The sequence below is a fragment of the Macaca nemestrina genome, chromosome 4 (genome assembly GCF_043159975.1).
Source record: "Macaca nemestrina isolate mMacNem1 chromosome 4, mMacNem.hap1, whole genome shotgun sequence".
In the NCBI taxonomy this organism is placed as follows: Eukaryota; Metazoa; Chordata; class Mammalia; order Primates; family Cercopithecidae; genus Macaca; species Macaca nemestrina.
The window spans coordinates 78401329-78428440 of record NC_092128.1 but is presented as its reverse complement, the minus strand read 5'-3'; the positions used below and the strand labels follow the sequence as shown (position 1 = coordinate 78428440).

At 39.1% G+C, this 27112-nt stretch overlaps 2 protein-coding genes and 1 pseudogene across 8 annotated transcripts in view; 1 reads left to right on the top strand and 2 right to left on the bottom strand.

The window, feature by feature from the left end:
• The window catches only part of LOC105475574 (glucocorticoid induced 1), a 131339-nt gene extending 113164 nt beyond the window's left edge, over positions 1–18175 (bottom strand). For 2 of the 7 annotated variants that reach the window (XM_011730946.2, XM_071094868.1), the window contains exon 1: positions 17356–17936. In XM_011730946.2, the coding sequence (XP_011729248.1) occupies positions 17356–17803 (448 nt within the window). In that variant the 5' untranslated portion in view covers positions 17804–17936. Of the gene's footprint in view, positions 1–3974; positions 4056–16644; positions 16973–17355 lie in introns of those variants that run through there. The other 5 variants (XM_011730944.2, XM_011730951.2, XM_011730945.2 and 2 more) reach the window with 5 other exon arrangements.
• Positions 4955–16214, bottom strand: LOC105475575 (peptidyl-prolyl cis-trans isomerase-like 4; annotated as a pseudogene).
• The window catches only part of LOC105475569 (collagen alpha-1(I) chain-like), an 82646-nt gene continuing 73335 nt past the window's right edge, over positions 17802–27112 (top strand). Inside the window, exons 1-2 of the mRNA XM_071094135.1 lie at positions 17802–17902; positions 17934–18525. Coding sequence (XP_070950236.1) covers positions 17802–17902; positions 17934–18462 — 630 coding nt within the window. The 3' untranslated portion in view covers positions 18463–18525. The remainder of the gene's footprint in view (positions 17903–17933; positions 18526–27112) is intronic.

Sequence of the window (27112 nt, the reverse complement as noted above, 5' to 3'; positions counted from 1 at the left end):
TATTAAAGCCTCTAGAATCACTACATTAACTATGGAATAATACAGGGGGTCAAACAATCAAAGATTCAGCTACTGCACTATATATTTTATATTTTGAGGCACTTAATTCAATAATGGAATAATATTTTTAAATTATTGGTAAGTCCTTAGAGACTAGACTTCATAATGGGAGACTTTTAACAACCCACTGTCAACATTAGACAGATCAATGAGACAGAAAGTTAATAAGGATATCCAGGAATTGAACTCAACTCTGCACCAAGTAGACCTAACAGACATCTACAGAATTCTCCACCCCAAATCAACAGAATATACATTCTTCTCAGCGCCACATCGCACTTATTCCAAAATTGACCACATAGTTCGAAGTAAAGCACTCCTCAGCCAAATGTAAAAGAACAGAAATTATAACAAACTGTCTCTCAGACACAGTGCAATCAAACTAGAACTTAGGATTAAGAAACTCACTCACAACTGCTCAGCTACATGGAAACTGAACAACCTGCTCCTGAATGACTACTGGGTATATAACGAAATGAAGGCAGAAAGATGTTCTTTGAAACCAATGAGAGCAAAGACACAACATACCAGAATCTCTGGGACACATTTAAAGCAATGTGTAGAGGGAAATTTATAGCACTAAAGGCCCACAAGAGAAAGCAGGAAAGATCTAAAATTGACACCATAACATCACAATTAAAAGAATTAGAGAAGCAAGAGCAAACACGTTCAAAAGCTGGCAGAAGGCAAGAAATAACTAAGATCAGAGCAGAACTGAAGGAGATAGAGACACAAAAAACCCTTCAAAAAATCAATGAATCCAGGAGCTGGTTTTTTGACAAGATCAACAAAATTGATAGACTGGTAGCAAGACTAAGAAGAAAAGAGAGAACCAAATAGATGCAATAAAAAATGATAAAGGGGATATCACCACCGATCCCACAGAAATACAAACTACCATCAGAGGATACTATAAACACCTCTACGCAAATAAACTAGAAAATCTAGAAGAAATGGATAAATTCCTGGACATGTACACCCTCCCAAGACTAAACCAGGCAGAAGTTGAATCCCTGAATAGACCAAAAACAGACTCTGAAATTGTGGCAATAATTAATGGCCTACCAACCAAAAAAGTTCAGGACCAGACGGATTCACAGCCGAATTCTACCAGAGGTACAAGGAGGAGCTGGTACCATTCCTTCTGAAACTATTCCAATCAATAGAAAAAGAGGGAATCCTCCCTAACTCATTTTATGAGGCCAGCATCACCCTGATACCAAAGTCTGGCAGAGACACAACAAAAAAAAGAGAATTTTAGACCAATATCCCTGATGAACATCGATGCAAAAATCCTCAATAAAATACTGGCAAACCAAATCCAGCAGCACATCAAAAAGCTTATCCACCATGATCAAGTGGGCTTCATCCCTGGGATGCAAGGCTGGTTCAACATACGCAAATCAGTAAACGTAATCCAGCATATAAACAGAACCAAAGACAAAAACCACATGATTATCTTAATACATGCAGAAAAGGCCTCTGACAAAATTCAACAGCCCTTCATGCTAAAAACTCTCAATGAATTTGGTATTGATGGGATGTATCTCAAAATACTAAGAGCTATTTATGACAAACCGACAGCCAATATCATACTGAATGGGCAACAACTGGAAGCATTCCCCTTGAAAACTGGCACAAGACAGGATGCCCTCTCTCACGACTCCTATTCAACATAGTGTTGGAAGTTCTGGCCAGGGCAATCAGGCAGGAGAAAGAAATACAGGGTATTCAATTAGGAAAAGAGAAAGCCAAATTGTTCCTGTTTGCAGATGACATGATTGTGTATTTAGAAAACCCCATTGTCTCAGCCCAAAATCTCCTTAAGCTGATATGCAACTTCAGCAAAGTCTCAGGATACAAAATCAATGTGCAAAAATCACAAGCATTCCTATAAACAAATAATTGACAGAGAGCCAACTCATGAGTGAACTCCCATTCACAATTGCTAGAAAGAGAATAAAATATCTAGGAATCCAACTTACAAGGGACATCAAAGACCTCCTCAAGGAGAACTACAAACCACTGCTCAAGGAAATAAGAAAGGACACAAACAAATGGAAAAACATTCCATGCTCATATATAGGAAGAATCAATATCATGAAAATGGCCATACTGCCCAAAGTAATGTATAGATTCAATGCTATCCCCATCAAGCTACCATTGACTCTCTTCACAGAATTAGAAAAAACTACTTTAAATTTCATATAGAACCAAAACAGAGCCCGTATAGCTGAGACAATCTTGGCTTATGGCTTTATTCTTTTTGCATAACCAAAAAGAAAATATTCTTTTGCTTATGCAAAAAGAATAAAGCTGGAGGCATCACACTACCTGACTTCAAACTATACTACAAGGCTACAGTAACCAAAACAGCATGGTACTGGTACCAAAACAGAGATATAGACCAATGGAACAGAACAGAGCCCTCAGAAATACCACCACACATCTACAACTATCTGATCTTTGATAAACCTGACAAAAACAAGAAATGGGCAAAGGATTCCCTATTTAATAGTGCTGGAAAAACTGGCTAGCCATATGTAGAAAGCTAAAACTGGATCCCTTCCTCACACCTTATACAAAAATTAATTCAAGATGGATTAGAGACTCATAAAAACCCTGGAAGAAAACCTAAGCAATACCATTCAGGACATAGGCATGGGCAAGGACTTCATATCTAAAACACCAAAAGCAATGGCAACAAAAGCCAAAATTGACAAATGGGATCTAATTAAATTAAAGAGCTTCTGCACAGCAAAAGAAGTTACCATCAGAGTGAAGAGGCAACCTACACAATGGGAGAAAATTTTTGCTACCTACTCATCTGACAAAGGGCTAATATCCAGAACCTATAAAGAACTCAAACAAATTTACAAGAAAAAACAAACATCCCCATCAAAAAGACGGCAAAGGATATGAACAGAACTTCTCAAAAGAAGACATTCATACAGCCAACAGACACATGAAAAAATGTTCATCATCAATGGCCATCAGAGAAATGCAAATGAAAACCACAATGAGATACCATCTCACACCAGTTAGAATGGCGATCATTAAAAAGTCAAGAAACAACAGGTGTTGGAGAGGATGTGGAGAAACAGGAATACTTTTACACTGTTGGTGGGACTGTAAACTAGTTCAATCATTGTGGAAGACAGTGTGGCGATTCCTCAAGGATCTAGAACTAGAAATATCATTTGACCCAGCCCATCCCATTACTGGGGATACACCCAAAGGATTATAAATCATGCTGCTATAAAGATACATGCACATGTATGTTTACTGTGGCACTATTCACAATAGCAAAGACTTGGAACCAACCCAAATGTCCATCAATGATAGACTGGATTAAGAAAATGTGGCACATATACACCATGGAATACTATGCAGCCATAAAAAGGATGACTTCATGTCCTTTGTAGGGACACGGATGCAGCTGGAAACCATCATTCTCAGCAAACTATCACAAGGACAGAAAACCAAACACCGCATGTTCTCACTCCTAGGTGGGAATTGAACAATGAGAACACTTGGACACAGGAAGGGGAACATCACACACCAGGGTCTGTCATGGGGTGGGGGGAGTGGGGAGGGATAGCATTAGGAGATATACCTAATGTAAATGATGAGTTAATGGGTGCAGCACACCAACATGGCACATGTACACATATGTAACAAACCTGCACGTTGTGCACATGTACCCTAGAACATAAAGTCTAATAAAAAAATTACAATTCACTGAAGGTTTAAACGATTGTTAGCATTTTATAGCAATAAAGTATTTTTAAAATTAACAAAAAAGAATATTTTAAGATTAACAAAACAAGTATTAATTATAATTAATTTCATTACTTTTCCTAAATCTCCCTATTTCCTAAAATTCCTACATACAATTTTATATGGTTTCTTACATCATTATAGTCAGAGGCCATCAGATTTTCTTCAGTGTTCCATATGCCCATAAAAAAGAAAAGTCACAAAATATGATTCATTTAACATTGCTTGCTTTACCAAGAAGTTAACTACAACATGTATTTCATTGAACAGGAATATCTGTATAAACACATTATTTTTTGACCACACGTTTAATACAAAGTACAACGGGGCAAGTGTCCTAAAGATTAGCTAACATAACTCAATAGTAATTAAAGGCTATAAGTCTAATATTTTTTATAATTTGATATTATTTTATACAAATGAAGATACTCATAGCACATGATCAAGCACTGTAACTCCTACATAGACAATGTTCACAGCAGCATTGTTTCAACAGCAAAAACAAAAATAAATAAAACTCAAATGTCCATCAACAGAAGCATTCATGTAATACTATACAGCAATAAAAATGAAAGCCACAAAAGTAAACATTATGCCATCTATACAAAACTGAGAAACATACAAAATTAACATTTCATTTAGAGATACCTATGTACAAAGCAAATGACCAACACAAATTTCCAAATAATTACTTGAGAGGGACAGGGTTCTCATGGGACGTCTAAAGTGTAGGCAATATTCTAGATCTTAAGCTGGCTGATGAGTACACAGATATTCATATTTGTTATCCCTTTGCCTTATAAGTACATGTTTATGTATTTTGGCAGTACATAATACTTCATTTTTTTAAAAAAAAACAGTAAAAATGTGAAAGACTTCAAAAAATGAAGACTACCATTTATGTATAACAATAAAATTATTGTAAAAAAGTATACAAAGAAAACGCTGAGTTCTTCCAGTGCCCTATATAATCAGTATTAATAATTTAAAGGGCGATAATCCCAGTATGAAAAAAATGACAAGCTTTGACACAAAATCTGAACATCTGCTTTCCTGGCACTCTAAGTTAGACAAGGGTGAATATGTTAGCCACTCAATTCTGCCTCTTCATCTTTCATCTGTACTTAGATTTTTCTTTATCTTTGGATTTCTTTGGACTTCTGCCTCAGTCCCTTTTTACTCCTTTCTCTTTCGTAAAGATGTCTGGTATTTGGATTTGTGACTATTACTATAATGGCCATTCCTCTCTTGAGATCAGATACGACTTCGGTTCTGAGTTCAGTCTCTCTTTTTACTCTTTCATTTCTCCCAACAGCTTTCTTCTTCTTCATAGTGACCAAACTCCAAACTTTCTCTATAATTATCTGGATTAGTATTTTTGATAGGTATGCAGTCTTCATCTTCTTTTTCTTCAGAGCAGTGATGGGTTTTCTTCTTATGTTTTTTACTTGTAAGTGAGTGACTTGACTTTGAGTCTTCTGCCTGCTCATCTAATACAACAGCATATTTTGCCTCCTGTTTGGGCTTTATCTTTCAGAACCAAATTAGATGGTTTATCCTGTTCCTTTTTATACTCTTTTAAATCACTCTTGTTGTACTTCCCACCTTTTCCTTCCATTTAACCTTTGTAGCAGACTGGCTAAAATCCATGTTTTCTTCTGTCCATTTTTAAGAAGGCTTTCTCACAGTCTTCTTCCTTTTCAAATTCAATAAAAGCATACATCTGTAATCCCAGCACTTTGGGAGGCCGAGGCAGGTGAATCACTTGAGGTCAGGAGTTCAAGACCAGCCTGGCCAACATGGCAAAACCCTGTCACTACTAAAAATACAAAAATTAGCCCGGTGTGGTGGTGCACGCCTGTAGTCCCAGCTACTTGGGAGGCTAGGTGGGGAGAATCACTTGAACCCAGGAGGTAGAGGCTGCAGTGAGCCAAGATCACGCCACTGCACTCCAGCTTAGGCAACAGAGTGAGACTCCATCTCAAAAGAAAGAAAAAAGAAAAGAAAAAGACAAGACAAGACAGAAAGAAAGAAAAAGAAAAGCATAACAGAGGGTTTCTCCTGTCTTCCAGTCCCAGATAACTTCACAACTTCTTATTGGCCCAAATCTAGAGAATATTATATCCAGATCCTCATCTGTAGTCACTGGATTCAATTTACAAACACAGCAGATTTTTCTGGAGGTTTAATATCTGCATCAGGTAGGTCTCCTACCATTCTAAAAGTAAAGCCTGAGTTTTAGTTTCTTTTTCTGCCTTTAGTTCTTCTACTTCTTCAGCTGACCTTCCTTTGAAATGATCAATTTCTTCATCTGCATCAATTCTACCACTCTTTAATTGTTCACTTGTAGGTTCTGGTGATAGATCAGGGATTAATAAATGAGGAGTGCCATCAAAACGGATCATCTAAAATCACTGTATAATTTATCCTGATATCCTGATATGGTACAAAGTCCTTGTCAACAAAGGTCTCATTAATTTTCTTAATTATGTCAATGCCTTCTGTCACCTCACCAAATACTGTATGGTACCATCAAGGTAATCTAGATTTTCTCCTGTAGTGATAAGAAACTGAGATCCCTGTTGATCACTGCCATTATTCACCAAGGACATTGTGCCTTTCTTCTTGTGTTTAACTCTTGGGACGTTTTCTGTCTCAAAAAAGCTCGCTTGATCACCATACAATTGGCCAAAAATAGACTCTCCTCCATGACCAGTCCCTATAGGATCAACAGTTTGTATGATAAAATCCCTTTGTACACTGTGAATAAGGCAATAATTGTAATATTTTATTTTGTACAATCTCAAGAAATTAAAGCAGGCGAGTACCTTCTAGATGCTTGGCACTGCCATCACAAATGTCCTTAAACCGTGGTACCTGCTCTCAAAAAGTTCACAGTTGCAAGGCTGCTGCTCAGTGTACAAATCAACAACCACATTGCTCAAAGTAGTCTCCAGTAGAACCACCATGGCACCCACTCCTCCTTGGCTATAAACCCTGGGGAGGTTGCTAATATTTCTTTAAGGCAAAAACAAAAAGTCGATAGAAACTGAAAATAGGTAAAGTCTGATTATAAGAAAGAAAAATAGGGCCAGACCCAGTGGCTCACACTTGTAATCCCAGCATTTTGAGAGGCCGAGGAAGGCGGATCACTTGAGGCCAGGAGTTCGAAAGCCCATCTCTACTAAAAATACAAAAAAATTAGCCAGGTGTGGTAGCACATTCCTGTGGTTCCAGCTATTTGGGAGGCTGAGGCAGAAGAATCACTTGAACCCAGGAGGCAGAGGTTGCAGTGAGCCAAGATCGTGCCACTGTGCTCCAGCCTGGGCAACACAGAGAGACACTGCCAGAAAGACAGACAGAAAGAAAAAGAAAGAAGAAAAGAAAGAAAAATGGGTCACTGTGCATTCAACAACCAAGGTTTCAGGTAAATGGTGACACAACACATGAAAAGTTTGTCACTTCCCATTCTAGCTCAGCAATAGCAGATATTTAGCCAAAGTCAAGTCCTCCTTATCTCAACAGCTTCACAAGGCATCACTGCCCAAGATTACTACACAACATTATTACTATATATTACTACATTACTACACAAGAAGCCACATCCAACAATACAGTTCAGACTTCTGCACTAATGTATATGTGTGCAGAGAAAGAAAGGGCCAGTGACATCATCCAAGGCCAAACTATAGTATAATATTATAATATGTACAGGCAGCAAGATACATTAGATCTAAGCATGTTATGGAAACCATAGAATGAAATGATTAATATTTTAAGCTTCATCTAATGAAAGAAAGATTAATATTTTAAGCTTCATCTAATGCCACAAATAAACAGAGTGGCAACTTCAAAACAGAACACCAGAAAAAGCCCAAGCTAACTTAGAAATAAACAATTCATATATAAAATCGAAAGCTCAGTGAGAATAGTATATTTCTGAACAAGGATAATAGTATATTTCTGAACAAGGAAAATCAGCTAAGAATTTGACCCACTTTTTGTTACCCAAAAAGATAAAAAGTGAGCAAATGCAATTCCCTGAATGCATTTCTTTCTTTTTTTAAAGAAGAGGTCACTCTGGAATGTAAAGTATTAATAAACCTTTAATATATACTTTTTAAGCTATATGATCAAAATATTGCAGAACACTGTAGCTTTTTTCAAGAATCTAATTTCTAAGCACAGTCTAAATCCTCACTTCTGCAATACCAATGAAACTGCATTTAGCAATGTTTGCCAATACCAGTTTAGTTAAGTCCTAGATACTTAAATGATCTGACTTAAAGCAGAAAGAGGACAGCTGATTGATTCTTTTAGGGGCAAAGTGTCAGAGTAACTCCAAGAATACTTTAGAAGAAATAAAATTGCACTTACGGAACTTCAAAAGATATTATAAATATATTTTGTTTATAATGAGCTAATATATAATCCAGTCTATATTTTACTATGGTATTTTTGTACCTTCATGGAAAGATCACAAGTTTGTATGAGGAATAGTAAAGTTTCCATATGGCTAGACTTGATGTAACCCTGAGCCACTGAGTCCTGTTTTTATTATCTTCTAAGATACCAGCATTACACTTCACTAATTCAATGTATAACTGATATATTTAACTAGAAAAGTAAATATAATTACAGAAGAAATGTTATGAGAAACTTTATCCATCACAAAGACTCTATATAATACTTTTAATCTCCTAACAACAAATACAATTTCTAATATTACTTATAAAAGAAAATCATTTCCACATTAACTACTATGCAGAACTTACAGAAAGCACAAATGACATTGAAAAAAATGCCAAAACACCCTGGAAGAAATTATGAAAATAGAGATTAAAATTTCTTTTCTATATTATATCAACTAACCTAAAAGAAGTAAAGAAGTGAAACAGCCAAGTAGATATAAACAAAATTTTTTAAGGTAGTGTGCCTTGCTTTGCCATGACAGTGTTGTATAAAAAGATACTATGTTGAATATTGCTAAAATATCAAAGGATGATAAATGTAGAGAATCGTAATGATGGGGCTGAAGGTAGCCATATACTACATTATAAATGGGCAGATTTTTAAAAGTTTACACTGCCAAATATGAATATACAAAAAGGAGACCTTATTCTACTCAGATTTTGAAATGTCAAGTGAACGGAAGTTTTTAAAAATCAAATGCTAAATTCTGTCTAAACAAAGTGATAGGTCCTTTAGGGACCAAAGGGAAGGCCCAATGATGGCATACTTACTGGGGATACTTGCAGCTATTTTAAGTTCCATGCACACTAGGGTCTAGTCCCATTTAGCTTTCTCTTCTTCCTTCACCGCCCCAAAGCTATATTTAGCCTTTCTATGACTTAACTGTATAAGCAGTGGGATAATACATTGTGCATACTTTCCTGCCCCATAACTAACTGGGTTCCAACAACAACTTTCAGCTATCTTGAAGTCAGGACTCAGAGCATTACAAGAGCCCTGTGCATGCTGCCTGATCTTGGGCAAATTACTTAACTTCCCAGGACCTCATTTCCTCATCTGTGAAAAGAGGTTAATAAAAGTACTTTATATTGGATTCTACCAAAGATTAGTAGTTGGCATAAAAGCTCAATAAATAAAAACTTTAAGACTCATCTAGCCTAATAAACTTTTTCTTTTCAATAGCAGAATCTTTTCCCTACCCAACCAAAATCTTATAAAGCCTATTCCCTTCATTTTAAAGACACAGAAGATAAGATGCAGAGTTAGTGGCTTATCATAAGTCAAATGTCAAAACTGAAAAGATAACTCAAGTTTCTTGACTGCAAACCTAGTATTTCTCAGGATACATTTATGTGTCTAAGACATATCTATGGAACCATTTGGAAAATAATTGCTCTGGTCTTTCATTTGATAATTAGTTCTAGAGAAAACAGCCAGGTTATACCATCAAGGACTAGTCCAGTCAAACATGCTTTGCTCCACCTTCATCAGAAAAACAGCAAATAATCCCAAAAGCAAATTTATAGAATCAGTTATAGTGCAACTCTAGTCAGTCAATACTCATTCAGTCTTATTCTCATTATCATCTATAGTAATCATTTTTATGTATATAAGTTATCAATAATAGTTATTAATGAAGCTAATCAAGCCACAAGGAGTTAGTTCCTTTATGTCTTGTTCACTGTGCTTAACAATCAAGTGTGTAATAATGTTAGAAAATGTTTCATCAGAAAGTTAATTTTTTAGTAATGTAAAAGTTAAAATTAGCTACATGAAACTATTCACAAAAGTTTTCTTTATGGCCATACAGAATAAATAAGGAATTATTACTGTCAGTAGTTAATAAGTATTTGATCTTCAGTAACACTAGACAGGAAGTTGTAGCAGTTTTTGCCTTTTCATTACGAAACACATCTAGATGGTTGGTGGATTTCTTAACTTTTTATTTATTTATTTATTTTTTTGAGACAGCACCCCATTCTAGTACCCAGGCTGGAGTGCAGTGAGGTGATTTCAGTTCACTGTAACCTCTGCCTCCTGGGCTCAAGTGATCCTCCTGTCTCAGCCTCCTGAGTAGCTGGACTACAGGAGTGTGCCACCATGCCCAGGCTAACTTTTGTATTTAGTGTAGAGGCAAGGTCTTGTTATGTTGCTCAGGTTGGTCTTGAAATCCTGAACTCAAGCCATCTGCCTGCCTCAGCTTCCCAAAGTGCTGGGATTACAGGTGTGAACCACCATGCCCGGCAGGATTTCTTAACAATTCTAATAACCTGGTAGACAATTTTGGACACTGACCTTGCCACACAACCATGGGTTACTAGTTTCATTTCTTTTCTTTTCTTTTTTTTTGAGATACAGTTTCGCTCCTGTTGCCCAAGCTGGAGTGGAACGGCGTGATCTTGGCTCACTGCAGCCTCCACTTCCCAGGTTCAAGCGACGTTCATGTCTCAGCCTCCCAAGTAGCTGGGATTATAGGGGCGCACCACCATGCCCAGTTAATTTCTGTATTTTTAGTAGAGACAGGGTTTCACCATGTTGGCCAGGCTGGTCTCGAACTCCTGACCTCAAGTGATCTGCCCACCACAGCCTCCCAAAGTGCTAGGATTACAGGCATGAGACACTGCGCCTGGCCCACTAGCTTCTTTAAATCATCATTATTTTTGGTGAGCCATCATTAAGGTGTACTATGGTGAACTTCATTAAGTTATATACGTACACAGTTCAACCGACAAATTACAGGCTCTTGGAAGCCTGCTGTCTTTTGGGAGGGCTGAATCAACCTAGTGCCAGTTGCTGGGACAATCACCTGAGACCAGTCTCTGTTTAGTGAATCCTGAAGCTTTCATCAGTTTAGCACCGTATGTAATTAACTTTTAACATTTATGAAGAGAGAAAAGGGGAGAAAAGCACTTATATTCACTATAAAGTGATTCGAGGACAGTACAGATTCTGATTACATGTAAGAAAGGCCAGATACAATCATGTTCCTATCTTCAGAATCAAGAATTTCTCTCTGTCTGTCTCTCTCAGGAACAAGAATTTCTCTCTCTCACACACACACACACATTCTCTCTGCCTCTCTCTCTTTATGCAAGAAAGAAATGGAGAAAAATGGCCAATCCATCTATATTTTATTTTAGTTACATTCAACAAACAAGGTCTCACATTTTTAGACATTCTGAAAATGTCAGATCATATCCCAGCACAGCGTAATAGTGCCATGGAAACAAAAGAAAACCAATTCCTTTGTCATTCTTTTAGCTCAGAAATCACAGCTGATCATCAACATCAGAGTCTTTTTTAGTTAGGAGCAACAGGATAGTTTTATGGAATGAACACTGGATCTGGAATGAGAAGATCCACATCCTAAATCCTTGCTGAATCAAAGTATACGTTGCTTAGTACATAGCACACAAATACATGTTTTCTTCCTTCCTACCTACAACTAGAGACACAGCATAGTATAGGTGAAGTCACTGAGGTATTTATGAACTTGCCTCTTGGTATGTGCCTCAGTAACATTCACCTGGAATAAACAACACTGCTTAAAGGTATCTGCCATGTTTGTTCATGCTACAGTGAAATACTTTTCCACAATTTGTTCATAATATAAGTAAAATCCTTAGACTTTTCAGAATTATTGCTAATCCATTATAATTTGTTTTTCAGAATAAGCACAAAAATTCTTCTAGAATAGCTACATGATGAGTCAACTTATGGTCACTTTCAAGGGTCCAGATGAAGAGCAGCGGGAAACACAGGTAGTATCTGCTCTTCCATCAGTCCCCTAGGCTTTCTATATCAATATATGAGTGCTTGTATTCTCTTTCCTCCACTTACTTTTGGCAGAGACCAGAAGTTACATAAATTCAACCTCTTGTTAAAATAATTAAACAGTATGTAGCACAAAAAGACTGTCAGTGATTTAGCTTCTCAGACACTTAATAAAAGAATAAATTATATACTGAAGACAAAAAACAGTGTCAGACACAGACTAGGACAGGGGCTGCCAAAAAGTCTATCTTGGTGGTGTCTGGAAATGTTAAGTTCTGGAGAAAAGACCAAACTAAAATTAAGAAGAACTAAGTCATTAGAATATACTCTTTAGCGGATTATTAACTACCTGTGAATGTTTTAATAAAACAGACTTCTAGAATTTTTTAAAATTTCAGACTAAGGAAAACCCTCTCCGACTAGCCATTTGTTGAACACTGTCATTTATTTCCATTCTATTCACTGCTGTGGAGCCCAGTTACTCCTTTATTTTCTTATTCACATGTAGTCTGACTTATCACAAGTAAAATAAAAATCACAAGGATGCCATTATCCTTCAACATTTCCCCAAAGTACAAATGCTAATGTGCATTAAGTCCTTGCAGAAATGTACAATGCAGTTCTTCAGTAAAAAGTACTGTAATTAATAAAATGATTTCCAGTTCAATATATACACACAGAACTTTACATAAGTTAAAAACTGATTAAGGTGATTCACACATGCTAGGTATTCAATATTCAATACAGTTAGAATAACAGTTATTTGAGAGGAATATAATCTTTGAATATAAGACAGATTTTGATTAAATAACTATAAATTCATTTATCTATTTTGCTAGTCACTCATTGATCTAGAAATTTTAGGCACCATGAGATAACTGATGGAAAAAATTAGTTCTGTAAATAATGAACACCGCTGCTCTCTAGTATAGTTTTCTGAGAATGAAAACCTTTCCCAAAAGTCAGTATGTGAAACCTGTTTATTTAGAAAAAGCTAAAACGTTAATGTATTTTCACTCTAGTAGAAGAAAGCTTTGAAACAAGTTTCTATAAGCACTCTAGGAAAATTAATTAATTTTAAAATGGAAAGGGAGGATCTTAATTTCCAAGAATATCAGCCTGAGAATAAACTTTATAGAAAGAGAGTATCTGAGTATCTCTTTTAAAAGAGAAAAAGTTATTAAAATGTTTTGTATTCCACTGAGAACAGTATAAAAATGACTTAAAAAGATACATTTAAGGAAAAGATAAAAACTGAAAGCAAATGAATTAACAGGCAAACATATTACATGCGGTTAACATTATATTTGTATTATCTCTTAGAATAGAATCATAACTTCTTTATGTATAAAACAATGTGGCTCTCAAGATGCTCATGAAAAAGTCTAATTAAATTTCACTCTAGAGTTAGCAATCTGGTAGCGTATTAGGCCTAAATAAACCTGATATGTTAAATCAGGAACCAACACATGCTATTTTTCATAACAGGAGTTATATAAATTACAAGCTCTTCCATGTTTTTATTAGATTTGGTACACTTAAAAATAAGCTGTATTCTCCATCCAGAGTACTCTAAATATGACTGTTATTACATCTTTTAGAACTTATAATTCATCCTAATGCTCTATCTTTACAAAACACACACACACACACACACACACACACACACAAAGATTTGCATTTCCTACTTACTATCTTGGACAGTAAAACTATATTTGTTCTATGTTTAAATACATGGGTTCTGCTCTGTGAGGTTTCAAAAAGAAGCAACTTTATTATATTTTCCTTTGGTTGTTACTAATGATTTTAGCTTAAAGATCATTAATCTTAACACTAACATCCTGCTTTTTCTCATTTGAGTTGCTCTATTTATCTCAAAGGTAGACTTTATGTATTACCATTACAAAAAAATAACTATTTGCATAATACTTTATGATTTTACATCTATTACAAACACATCACAGGGAGCCTGAGGATTCATTCAGCAGCCTGTCATTCACCACTGCAAGACCCTTCAGAACCAAACAAGAGGGAGGATGACATTTTACTAATGGCAAAAGTACAGAAACGAATGTAAATAACAAACCTTGAAGTTTTAAAAATACAAAAGAAAAAAAGAAAACAAGCAAAAAGAGGATGATCCATGAGCACAAACAAAACAGTTTCAATTTGTAAAACTCCATGTCCTCTATATATACAGCAAGGTGTTTGGCAATTTATGTATTTCTATTATGGTAACCATTTAAATTATTTAAAACTATGCTACAAAAATAAAGGAAATTACCATTTTTTCCTGGGTTGTAAAAATTAATATTATAATAATATTAAAATTGACTATTCCTATTTATAGAATTCAGCTTTTCCTCAGCCTTGTGAAACAATCTGATATCAATTCTCTGTTACTCTAGCCTCAGCCCTACAAATATTCACATTAAGAATGCTTAAGACGCAGATAATGACATAATGTATTTAGAAATTGTGTTGTTTCATAATTTTTTGGTAAAAGAATCATAAAAAAATTTTAAGCTTCCCTATTTTCTCCTATAATCATCACTCCAGATGAAATGCATGAAATACTGAATGCTCAGTTATGTCACCTTTAGTCCAAATGCCCACAGCACTTGCGGTTTTTCATAAACAATATGCCTTTATACTATATACCTACCCCTTGAGCCATCAACTACTTAATGTTTTAAAATGTAGTTTCAAACGCAGTTTTAACACCCTCTTGCGTGCACACACACACCCCCACATACACTGAAGTGTGCAGAAAAAGGAGGAGGTGGAGAGCAGAGGAAGAAATGGAGCACGTTGTTGTTTTTCATTCACGCAGTATAGTGATGTCAGTGTCTGCAGCAGCAGTGGCAGCGGCAGGAGCCTTGACCAGTGGAGGCTAATAAAATCCACTCAAGTCAGAACCTTACAGCATTCAAAAGAAAGTGAGAAGACAATCATTCTAAAAATTAAATCAACTGTTCAGATCATGGATTTTAAATGGCTAAGGAAACAGATTAGTAGGACAGTTTTAATTTGGGTAGCGGGGGTAAAAGGCGGGACATGGAGAAGTAACATAGGAGTAATATAATCACGGAACTGGGGGTACAGAAGCCCGCATTCAAAAATCACTTCAATGTAAAAAACTGACAAAACCACCTGGTGTTTAAAACAGTAGAAAAACATCTCTAGCAAAGAAAGCCCTTGCATTCCCAACACAAGCTCTCTGACACTGCAAATCTGTCTGCTGCACAACCAGACTCAGAAAAGTGTTTTCATCATGATTGCATTAAAATCGCATTAAACTCGGATGTGCCATACTACAACAAAGAGAATAGTTTAAGCCAGATCACAAATTTCATTAAAACTGCTTGATGATGGAGCATGTAATTCCTAAGCAATTAAGCCTTTTGAAGGATGCAGAAAAACAAGTTGTACTATTATCTGCTGTAAGATGTTAGTGTTTATATACAAAAGGGGAGAAGGGTACTAGATGACCATTATGTTGTTGCAGCAATTGCTGAAACTTCTCTTACTCACATCCACAAGACCCACAATCTGCAATGCTTATTTTATGCCTCTTAGTGCCTACAAGAAAATCCCAAAACTCAATTTGTGCACTGTTGAAGCAAAATCACTAAAAAATTTATGTAACTGTTTTCTGTTCATTCTCTTATTTCTCATTTCATACAGTTCTAGAAAATGTGCAAGAGTTGCATATGGCATTAATCTGTTAGAAAATGGTGGCCTTTTCTATAAAATACAGCCAAAGATGTGTGTTCAGTTGTGGTCATTATTAGGGCGATCACGTTGTTTTCATTCATTCATTCAGGATTTGCTGGAGGATGTCAGTTTCTGCAGCAGCTGGCTTGACCTGGGGGAGGAGTGGAGGAGCATATTCCTCCCAGTGCATACAGATTACAGGATGTATTTCTTGGTGCTCATGTACTCATCCCACTGCACTACATCCTACACTGGTTCAACATCAAGTGGTCAGAAAACAAGTGCATTAGCAACATGCTAATTACAGGTCTGAAATATTAAAACAAAAACACCAAGACTGCAATGTATCATAACGCAGACAACCACTTTCTCCAACTCTAACACCTTCAAGAAAACTCCATTAAAAAAAAAAAATTCCACATACCACATAAACAATGTACAGACTTTGACAGTGTTTCCCTTCCAAGCAGAGATTTTTCCACCCAGCATGATCTGTTCCCTCCACAATGCAGCAGCAGCATCTGTAGCTCTAGGCTGGTATCTAATAATATTAGCTATTCCACTCTCCCTTATGAGCTTTAAGTCTCTGTTTTGGCTAATCTTCCTTTTCTCCCCCAGGGCTCAACTAGATCATGCACTGTGTCCCTAGACATAAACAAAACCAAAGCAAAACAGAAAACACTAAGGGTAACCCACAGCATCCACCAGCTCACCATTACCTTTGACACCTAACAAAAAAGAAATTTGAGATCCTTCAATAGCTCAACTGAACTGTTAAGTGTACTTAAAAATGGAAGGAAAAAGCGAACACGTTCCACAAATAAGTTTTCAGAAATTTACCATGAAAATCTCCAGTTGAGCATAAACTGTTTCCAGTGCAGGAGTGCTCTGATGCATGAATATATAAAGGGGAGGGGGAGAGAGAGAGGGAGAGAGAGAGGGAGAGGGGGGTGGAGGAGGGGAGAGAGGGAGGGAGAGAGAGGGAGGGAGAACTGAGGGAAAAAACCGTATACACTTCAATTGCACATTCAAAACTGTCCCCTCTAGCAGATATCATTACATCCAGCCGATATCCTTACATCATAACTAATGCCACCATCCCTCTAAAAAATAAAAAAATTATCCCGGTAGTTATAGGCACGTTAGGAACTTTGCAGGAAAGCACAAAGAGACTGTAGAGATTACAACCACCACCTTATCCGCTGCTGAAGAGTTTGTGTGCGTGTTTAAGTGTTTCGCCCAGCTCCTCTTTCCCCGGCTACAAACAGCAAACACACGAATGAGCTAGCCAGCTCTTAAACTGAAAAACCTCTCGAAGCAGGCGAGTGATGGAAGAGAAAATTTGAGGGGCGGCATGAGGGTCAAATAAAAGTTGCTTTTCAGTTCGCTCCTCCAAGCCCCGCAGCGACCGCAGGGGGGTGAGATTCCCAAAGCCACTTTCACACCTTCGATAATGCACTAGCAAAGAGAAGCCCGAAGAGGCTGAAGTTTCCACGGAGGGCACCGTCGGGGAGACGCAGCCCGGGAGGACGGGAGGGTTGGGCTCGCTACCTCTGCACACGGGCGAGCCGGGGCTCCGTCTCTCAGGTGAGCTGCTCCTCCGGTGGCTCTCTGGGGACCGTCTCGGGCGGCCCTTGGCCCGCGGCGCCTGCTCGGCCGGGGCTGCGGCCGGCGGCGGCGTCGGGCTGGACGGGCTGGGGCCGCGGGCCGCACCGGGCCCCGGAAGGCTGCCCAGCGAGGCGGCAGCAGCGGCGGCGGGCGGGCGCGTGGGACTGTGCTGGCTGCCCCGCAGGAGCTGGTAGGGCACCGTAGCGCGGATGGGCTGCAGCAGCCGGCCGGCTCCCGCAGCCGGGGCGCAGCTCACGCCGCCGCCCGCACCGTTCCCGCTCCCGGCTGCGGCGACGGCGGGCGGGGACCCCGCGGCGCTGCGCCTCATCCTCTGCGGCGGGGGATGAGGGGTCTGAGAGGAACTGGAGGAGGATGAGGAGGCAGTGGACATGGTGGCTCTGCGGGCCCTGGACGCCGCCGGCCGACACGGAGGCGCGGGGCGGGAGGCGCGCGAGCGTGTGGGAGCCGGCGCGATAGTGCGTGCGAGTGTGTAAGGGGGAGGGGCAGGGGTATCGCTGTAGGGGAGGAGTCTCGGGGCTCCCCCTCCCCAACGCACACCCCCGCCGCCTCGGCGAGGGGGGAGGGGAAGGCTCCGAAAACAAACGTCCAACGGCCCCAACCGCCCGGCTGGGCTCGGCGTGGCGGTCACGGCCGGGGCCGCAAGGAGCCCGGAGCCGCCGCCGAAGCCACTGCTCCAGGCATCGCGCTGACAGGGCAACCGCCCGGTTTACGCAGCCCCGAGGGCCACTCGCAGCCTTCTCCTCAGCCCTCGCGGGGCTGTACGCACGGGAGAACCCGTCAGCTGCAGGGAGGGCCGGGACCCCTGCTTCTGGGGACCAGGGTAGAGAGAAAGGGCCTCGAGGTGCTGGCGCTCCTCGGAGTCCGCGCCGCCGCCGCCGCCGCCGCTTCTACCCACTCTTCACTCGAATGGCAACTAATTCGCCCCAGCCGCACCCCGCCCCCGGCACCGCCTCCCAGCGCTCAGGACCCGGCAGCTGCCGCAACGAGCATTTCCATTGGCTTAGGGGCTCCCCACCAGAACTCGAGTGATTGGTTCTGGAATAGGAGTGAGAGAAGGAGTGTCCAATGACAATGGTGTCTCCTACTTTGAAGGTGGGGCGTGAGGGGGTGGCAGCGTGAGGTGGGGGTTGTGCGCGCAGTGGGGAGCGAAAAAGTTGACAGCCTTGAGGTAAGAGCGAGACTAGGAAAGTTGGATTGTGTGTGTCCTGCGCGTGTCCCGACACCCCCAGACACGCAAACGCCGCGCTAGGCAGGTTGCAGGGGCTCCACCCTCCTGGGCCGTCTGTATGACTTGAGACGGGACTCATGAGGCAAACTTGAATTTGCAAGTACACCTGCATCCGGTGGGATGTTTTAGTTAGAACCAGAAAACGGGATCTCTTCCCCTCTAATTTTAGTAAGCTGAGTTTTCGTGACCAGTAGCCTTATTAATCAAAAGAACTTCTGGTGAGCAGGCAAAATGTCTGGAACCTGGATTGAACAAAGTAAAATACTTTTACAGCCTAACATTTGTAATTATGCAGTGAAAAGAGATGATCAAATTCTGTGTTCCAAGACAATAACCCTGAATAGCAGGGGTCAACAAGGAATTTTACGTCATTACACCAGCAGCTAGATATATTAATGAAGGGCGCCCCTGCCTTTTCCGAAGCAGATAGCTTCTTGAGAGGAATAAATACCAGATGTAATGTAATAATCCATTGTGGTAAATTTGTTTTTTATTCCGCAATGAAACTGAAAGGGTACAAAAATTTTGGATGACTATCAAAAACCTAAATTTATCCCACAGTAAACCAAGGTTTTAAACCTTAATCAGAAGCAATTAATGTAAGGATCTTCATCGGATAACTTTCATTAATTGTCAAGAGGTTAAAAGAGAAGCAGAATGTCAGATTGGTCTACTCGTGCTGTCTGCCCACACTGACAAACTTCCTCTTATTTCAGGCACTATATGCAGGGGTCACTTTCACGTATAGGAGCCATCTTTCTTTGCTTCCTTGTGTGTTCAGACCAGAAAGCATACCGGGTTCAGTAAAAAAAAAAAAATTGATGAAACTCAATAAAAATACAAAAATTTCATGCAGTACTTCATAGTTCCTCACTTTACCACATATTAGAATAATAGCTAGTGTTTATTCACCATGTGCCAGCCGCTATTCTAAGAACATGATGTGTGTTAATTTATTCAGTCCTCATATAATCCACAAGGTAGATACCATTATTATCCTTACTGTGGTCTCAGTTGTGGCATAAATAAGCTGTCTTGCCTGAGTTAGTATATGGGAAGCTAAAAATTTCAAGACTGGCTCAAGAGTCTGAGGAAGCCCTCTGCTATAGTGCCTGGCAGCTCAAAGCTGTGGGGTACATAATTTGTAGAGTATGTATTGACAGTGGCCCACAAATCTCATCTGTGAGGTAAGTTTCCATCAGTTTAAAGGAAATTCTACAAATGAAGACAGACCACTACTTTTTTTTTTGTTCTCTAGAATAACATATTTTAATTATGAATACAAACTTTATACTCTTCCAAATTTTATATAATTGGCCTACCTCATTAATTTAAAAACTGCATTATATTGTGTGTAAAAAGAATGATAAATGATTTCTTTTCAGTGACTTTTTTAGAATAGCAAGAACAAAAAATCTGACAGATTAAAAATATGTAAAGCTGGCCAGGTGTGGTGACTCATGCCTGTAATCCCAGCACCTTGGGAGGCCAGGGGCAGGGGATCTCTTGAGCTCAGGAGTTTGAAACCAGCTTGGGCAACATGGCAAAACCCCACTCTACTAAAAATACAAGAATACTAGCCGGGCGCAGTTAGAGAGGCTGAGGTAGGAGGATCACCTGAGCCCAAAAGGTCAGGAGATCAAAGCTGCAGTGAGTCTTGATCACACCACTGCACTCCAGCTTGGGTGACAGAATGACACTCTGTCTCAAAAAAAAAAAAAAAAATTAAGGTTTTTATTTTACATGCAGGTAAATTTCTGAGTTGTTGCTTTGATTACAGCATAGTTGCATTATAGAAATGTCATCTCTAGCTACTCCTAAATATATTTATGGAACGACCTCAACATATTAGGTTACAATAATTCTAAATTTATACTCGGTCACAATCACAATGATCAATTGGATCTAATTTGGATCTAAAACAACATATCTAGTCATATTTTAAGGACTTTCTGTGTTTCTTCAAATCTACCACAGCTGACTTAGACATCTAAAGCAAATCTAAATAATCCACACAGAGAAACAGAATTAGTATGATCTTAAAACACTATTATCAGTTACTGGTAAGTCATTATGACCAATCTAGAATTTCAGTCACTTCTCTTTGCTGTAGAAACCTTAGTTGTCTCTTAAACCTTTATTCTCATGAAGTAAGTACCGATCTTCATATTTAAGGAATATAGGCTTCAAACAAATCAAAGGTGGCCTAAAATAAATTAAACTCAGTGCCTGCTTTCAAATGTCCATTTGTTGGGTTCTTGATAATACTTTATTCTTATTGAGAATGATAGTAAGCTCCAAGGATATATAGAAGCTTTAGGAAAATGTTCTTAGTAAATTGGAAACCCCCTAGAATGAGATGTGGATTGCTAGGCTAGAAGAGCATTGTTATGCTATTTTGCTAGCTATGGGGTAGTTAGGCCTAGTGCCAATTTTCCATACTGGTTGAATGTAAGTGTAACAATCTCTGAAAATCCTATGTAAGGCTTAAGGTTAACATTGACCTCTTACTATGTTGTCCTGTGTAAAGAAGACAAAATTGAAGGCACAATTTGGTGGCATGAGAAATACTTCAGTTTCAGTAGCCCCATGCCGTGGCTATCTGTGGGACAAGGATCTACCATTAGCTAATCTGAGGTAGAATCCTGTTATATTTACTTCTTAGTGCAAATATGGTAATAGACTACATTTTAGGTTAAATTAAAACTTGGAATCATTGGTTACATATGATTTATATGCAGCCCCATGTGGAGAGATCATAAGACGAAGAAGCCACAGAGCCCACAGAGCTACCAAAACCCTCCACTTCTAGCTCCATCTGGGTTTGCCTGGCTGAGCATCCAAGGCCCATCCAAATCTGAGAGGCAGTCCAGGCTGTCAGTATTTGCAATGAGGTCATGGCTGGGAGAGAACACTAAACAGATCTGCACTGATGTTCATCTTAAGCTGATTAAACTCTCTTGTAGATTGATTCCTAATAGCAGCAACCACAAAAAAGCCTTGACTGAATTTTCGTCCCTGGCAGATGCTTAAATTAAACTCCTCAATGCTTGTGACAGCCTACGTGCACCTTCGCACAAGGTGTTCCCTCTGCCTGAAAGGTTCTTGTCCAGATATCCACACGGCTTGCTGACTCATTTCCATCAGGTCTTTACTCAAATGTCACCACCTTCATGATGAGAGCTTTCCTGAACACTGTTTTAAAAATTGTAAGCTCCCCTAGGCTTTTCCTGCTCTTTATCCTACTCTTTTTCCGGAGTACTTATCAGCATCCAAACCATAATATATTATAATTATTTTTTGCTTTGTCTGTCTAGAATAGAACAGCCTTGAAGACTTTTTATCAGTTTTGTAACTGCTGAATCTCCACAACAGTGCTTAGTATATGATAGATGATCAATAAATATTTGTTTAATGTTGTTAAGAGTGGCAAATTTTAGCCAGTGTTTGTCTTATGAACTAAAACTTGTGCTTTTCCTCAGGGAAAAAAAAAATGTAACAGGTGTGTCTCTGCTACAAAAGCACAGTTGCAGAGTAGAAAAATATCTGATGTGGTTACTGTAAACCACACAGATATTTGTATTGAAGCTGCCATTCAAAAAGACAGAATACCTTGTATTATGGTTGTTAGACCTACTGGCTCCTGGAGGCTCATCAGAGGTTGAAAATGGAAAATGGGGGCCAGGTGTAGTCCCAACTACTGGCAAGGCTGAGGCAGAGGACTGCTTGAGCCCAGTAGTTTGAGGTTACAGTGAGCTATGATCACGCCACTGCACTCCAGCCTGGGTGACAGAGTGGGAACCTATCTCCAAGAAAAAGGAAAATAGAATTGGCAATGGAGAAAAGGCAGTTGAAAAAAAGGATAACTGAAATAAACAAACTGAAGAGGATCACTTAAGGAGTGACATCTGCTGATTGGTATTTAGTTCTAGCTCACTATTAAGAAGAGCTATTCTCAAGAGGCCTATGTAAAGGAACTGAAAATAAATGATAATTAAGTAGGCAAGACTATTATATGTAAATAATGAAAACTTTGTTTCTAAAAGAAGTTCAGAAGAAGCAATAGTAATAGATATTTTATTTTTAACTGCAAGGTCATCAAGAATAAGTGTACAGTTATTTCTCAAAAATAGAAAACAGTAATGAAAACCCCTGGTTTTTCAGTTTTCATCTCCACAGCAGCTCCAATTGCCAACTATGATGCCAGTGGCACCTCCTATGCATCTTAAGCTGCTGCATAATACTCTCACCATTTAACTAAAATACTATATTGTATAAAGTCAGCACATTCACAGGTAAAACTTGGGGGCCAAAGAACTATAAATATTCTCTTTCCATGCTGTGACATTCTATTTGTTTTAGTCCCAAACAGAGTGTTCATAATACATGAAAGCAATAGTAATCCTATGAAGGGAATATGTTTGATTATCATAATGTTATTTTTTAATGAGAGTTTCAAGTCATTAAAGTATGTCATAAGTGTCTTCCTATGTGGCCAAATCTTATTTTTTGCCACATGAGTGTGTTGAGGGACTGTTGTTAGGGTGCCATCAATTCATCAGCAGTGCTGGACTAGAGAAGTTTATTTTTCTTATTTTAAACTTTTTGAAACACAATTTTCAGAGTGCCCTACTCAGCATCTTATTGAAAAGGTCCATATTAATGCCCCTAATAAGCCTAATTGGGGGCTTAGTAGCAACAATACTAGCATCAAGCCATAGCAACTCCTTATCAGGTTACTTATTGAATGTTTGTGAAGTGTCAGACACTGTTTTACACTCTGTTGGGTTTACCTGTTCTCACACTTTGGTAAATAGGAGTAAAAAGATATGCCAACAAAGCGAAAGCCATATCTACAGATTTGCCTTGCATAAAAAAAGATGTAAATAGAGTATTATGGAAGTGAGGGAAGGGAAAGCTCACTTGAGAAAAGGCTTCAGGAAGAAGAGTATGAAGAAGTCATGTAGGTAGGAATGCATAAAACCAGGCAGAAGATGATTGGACAGTCTGTCTTTGGCTGATGGTTAATGGAAGATAAGTCTTGGCCTGTTGATGACAGGTCATGGAGGCCCTTGGTTGCCAGGTAAGGCTTGCACTTTATTGGATATGCAGTGAAGAGCTGTTGAAGATTCTTGAATGGGTGAAGAGAACATGAGTGGAGCTGTGCTTTATGAAGATTAATTCAAGAATTGCTTACAACATGAATTAGAGATTGATGGCTGGAAGATGATGTAGAAGGTTTAGAGAATACTCCACATTAGTTTAGGTGACATGAGTTAGGGGAATGACAAAGGACAGGGAGAGGGAAATAAGGTGAAAGTCATGTTCCTTCTCAGCTGATGATCATGTGGACTTTGAAAGGAGAACCCCAGACAGTTGTGAAGATTCAAGCTTGGATGCCTGAGAAGACAGTCATGGCTTTAACACAAACAGGGCAGCTAAGGGAAGGAGGAGGTTTGGTGAAAAGATAATGAGTTCAGCTATAAATAAAATAACCAGAGAATATTCAAATGGAGACAGCTGTTAAATGACAGTGAAATTGAGAAAACAAGAGATATAGATTTGGGGGCTATCCATATCCATGTGGTAGTTGAAGCCATGATCACAAACGAACTTGGCAAAGGAGAAAAGCATAGAAATAAAAAGAGGGTGAAAAACAGAATTGTGAAAATTTATACATGAGTCATGGAAGGAAAAGTAAAAACAAAAAAAACAAAAAAAACCCGAAAGAAAACAATACTAGAAAAGAAGGCAGGGCAGAAGTACTCCTTAACAAAACGGAGTTCAGAGTCTCAGAAAATAAGTTTGGTAGATGCTTCATGGGGCATCTGACAAACTAATATCCCTCTTCTCTGAGAACCAATCCTCCCCCAACACATAGAGGGTTTGGGCCTGACAGCTATGTATGTACCAAATCCTCTGGCCATGGTTGATTTCACCTGAGTTCAACAACTGACTAAAGCTGGGCCAATTAAATTTTCTCCTTTGGGAATTTGAAATGAAGAAATAAAATGTTTTTCTATAAAGAATTGTGCATGGAGTGGCCATTTTCTGTCACGGGAACACAGAAGCAGAGGAAACCTGCCTTCTGAGAGAAAAGAATGAAGTGAGTTACAGAAAGAAGGAGAAATCAGACCAGGTGACCAGAAAGAGGGAGACAGTCTGAGAGGAAGTTCACTTTCCCATGATGATTATTTTGTTTCTTATGCATTTTATTCAATCCTCCAAAACCACCCCAACTCCAGCCCCATTCCTGCTGATACATCTCCACTATAGTCCCACCATCAAATCTATGATTTTTTCAACATTTGGATCCATTTCTTTTTCCTTTCTGTACAGGTAATACATGTTCTCCTTTCCTATCGAAAGCCATCTTCTCCACTTCTGATTTAAATTCTGTCCCTCTTGTCTCTCAGGGACTTCATTTCTGCAGTTATTATCTCCATCTTCTTCATCATCAAATTATTGATTTTTCCCGGTAATGTTTGAACATGCTGTTATGCCAACATTTATTTTAAAAGGCAAAACAAATATTCTTCTGCCATCCCTTTCCATCTACGGTCCAAATTCTTTGATCTTGTCCCAGCAACACTTCTTGACAGAGATGTCTACATGTTACTTCTGATTTCCTATTTAATCCTATTAATCTACTATTTTCCTATTTAGTCTATTCCAATCTGGCTTCATGCCACTGAAAACTGCTAATCAACATGAACTGCCTCCATACTGCCAGACCCAGTGGATATTTCTGGGACCTCTTCCTATTCCAGCTTTTAGCAGTTTTCCACATAGCTGGTCAGGCTCAGTTCTTTAAAAAAAAAAAAATCTTCTATAGGAGTCTAGGACACTGTACTCACCTGTTCTCTTTCCTACTTCTCTAACCACTACTGCTCAGTGCTCTTCAGGTTCTTCCTCCTCTAGTCCCCTCTAAAAATTGGGCTCTATTCTCTGCTTGCTTCTCTGTAAACTCATCTTCTTGGTAATCTTAGACATTCCCATGGCTTTAAATACTACAAAATGCTGGCAACTCCTAAATGAAACTCTCCAAGATTCATATTTGTATATCTAGTTGTCTGTTTGATATGTCAAGTCCCCATGAATACTTGAAGTGAATGTGTCTAAAATGGAACTAAAATCTTAATTTCCATATTCCTGCTTTCTCTTAACCTCTGAGAAAATTGTCCCCATTTTTCCCCCATTTCAGTAAATGGTTTCACCATCTATCCAGTTATTCCAAACAAGAAACCTAGACAATACTTTTGATTTCTCATTTTTCTCTCCACCATCACCCCTCCAACCCATCAGCTAGTCCTCTCATTTGTTCTTAATAAATAGATGTCTAATCCATCCACTTCTCTCTATCTCTTCTGCTGTTACATTAAGTCAAACTACTGTCATCTCTTACCTAATCTATTGCTGCAGCTACTCAACTTGTCTCCCAGCTTCTACTCTTGCCTTCTTTCATTTAGTTTCTACTTATCAGTCAGGGTAAACTTGGAAATATGTTGAGCCACGTTTCCTGCTTAAAAATGTTCAGTGTCGGCCGGATGCGGTGGCTCATGCCTGTAATCCCAACACTTTGGGAGGCCAAGGCAGGTGGATCACGAGGTCAAGAGATCAAGACCATCCTGGTCAACATGGTGAAACCCCGTCAATACTAAAAATACAAACATTAGCTGGGCATGGTGGCACGTGCCTGTAGTCTAGCTACTCGGGAGGCTGAGGCAGGAGAATCACTTGAATCAGGGAGGTGGAGGTTGCAGTGAGCCGAGATCGTGCCACTTCCCTCCAGCCTGGCAACAGAGTGAGACTCCGTCTCAAAAAAAAAAAAAAAAAAAAAGAAAAGAAAAAGGGGTTCAGTGTCTTCCAATAACGTTGCAATGAAATCCAAAGTCCTTAAAATACCTGACTACTTTTGCTCTACTCTCCTCCTCCCCTTTTCAGTTCCAGCCACAATGCCTCCTTTCACTTCCCCTGAAACACTCCTGCCTGGCCTGCATACAGGTGTATCCTCTGCCTAAATCACTTCTTCTACCTCCCTGCTCCTCAATTCCCTTGAAATGCCACGTCTTAGAATGTCCTTCCTGAGTCCTCACCCATCACTAATAACCTATAATAATCTATCATTAAGTCAGTTTTTTTCCATCTATTTTGCTCATTAAAAGTTGTCAATAGACATTTGTTTACCTCCTAATGGCAAGTCTTTCCTACTAGATTGTAAAGTCTCTGGAGGTAGCGACCTTGTTTGTCTCTTCTGTTCACTGCTTGATCACTTAACACCTATGGAGTTCCTAGGATATACCACGTGTTCAATAATTACTTGTTATAACTTTACTTGTTGCTGATGGCTTCATCGTTCATTATTCCAGTCCTTGTACAGTCCTATTATACTTTCTCTGGAGAGTTTCCTATAGTCTTTTTTTTTTTTTTTGAGATGGAGTCTTGCTTTGT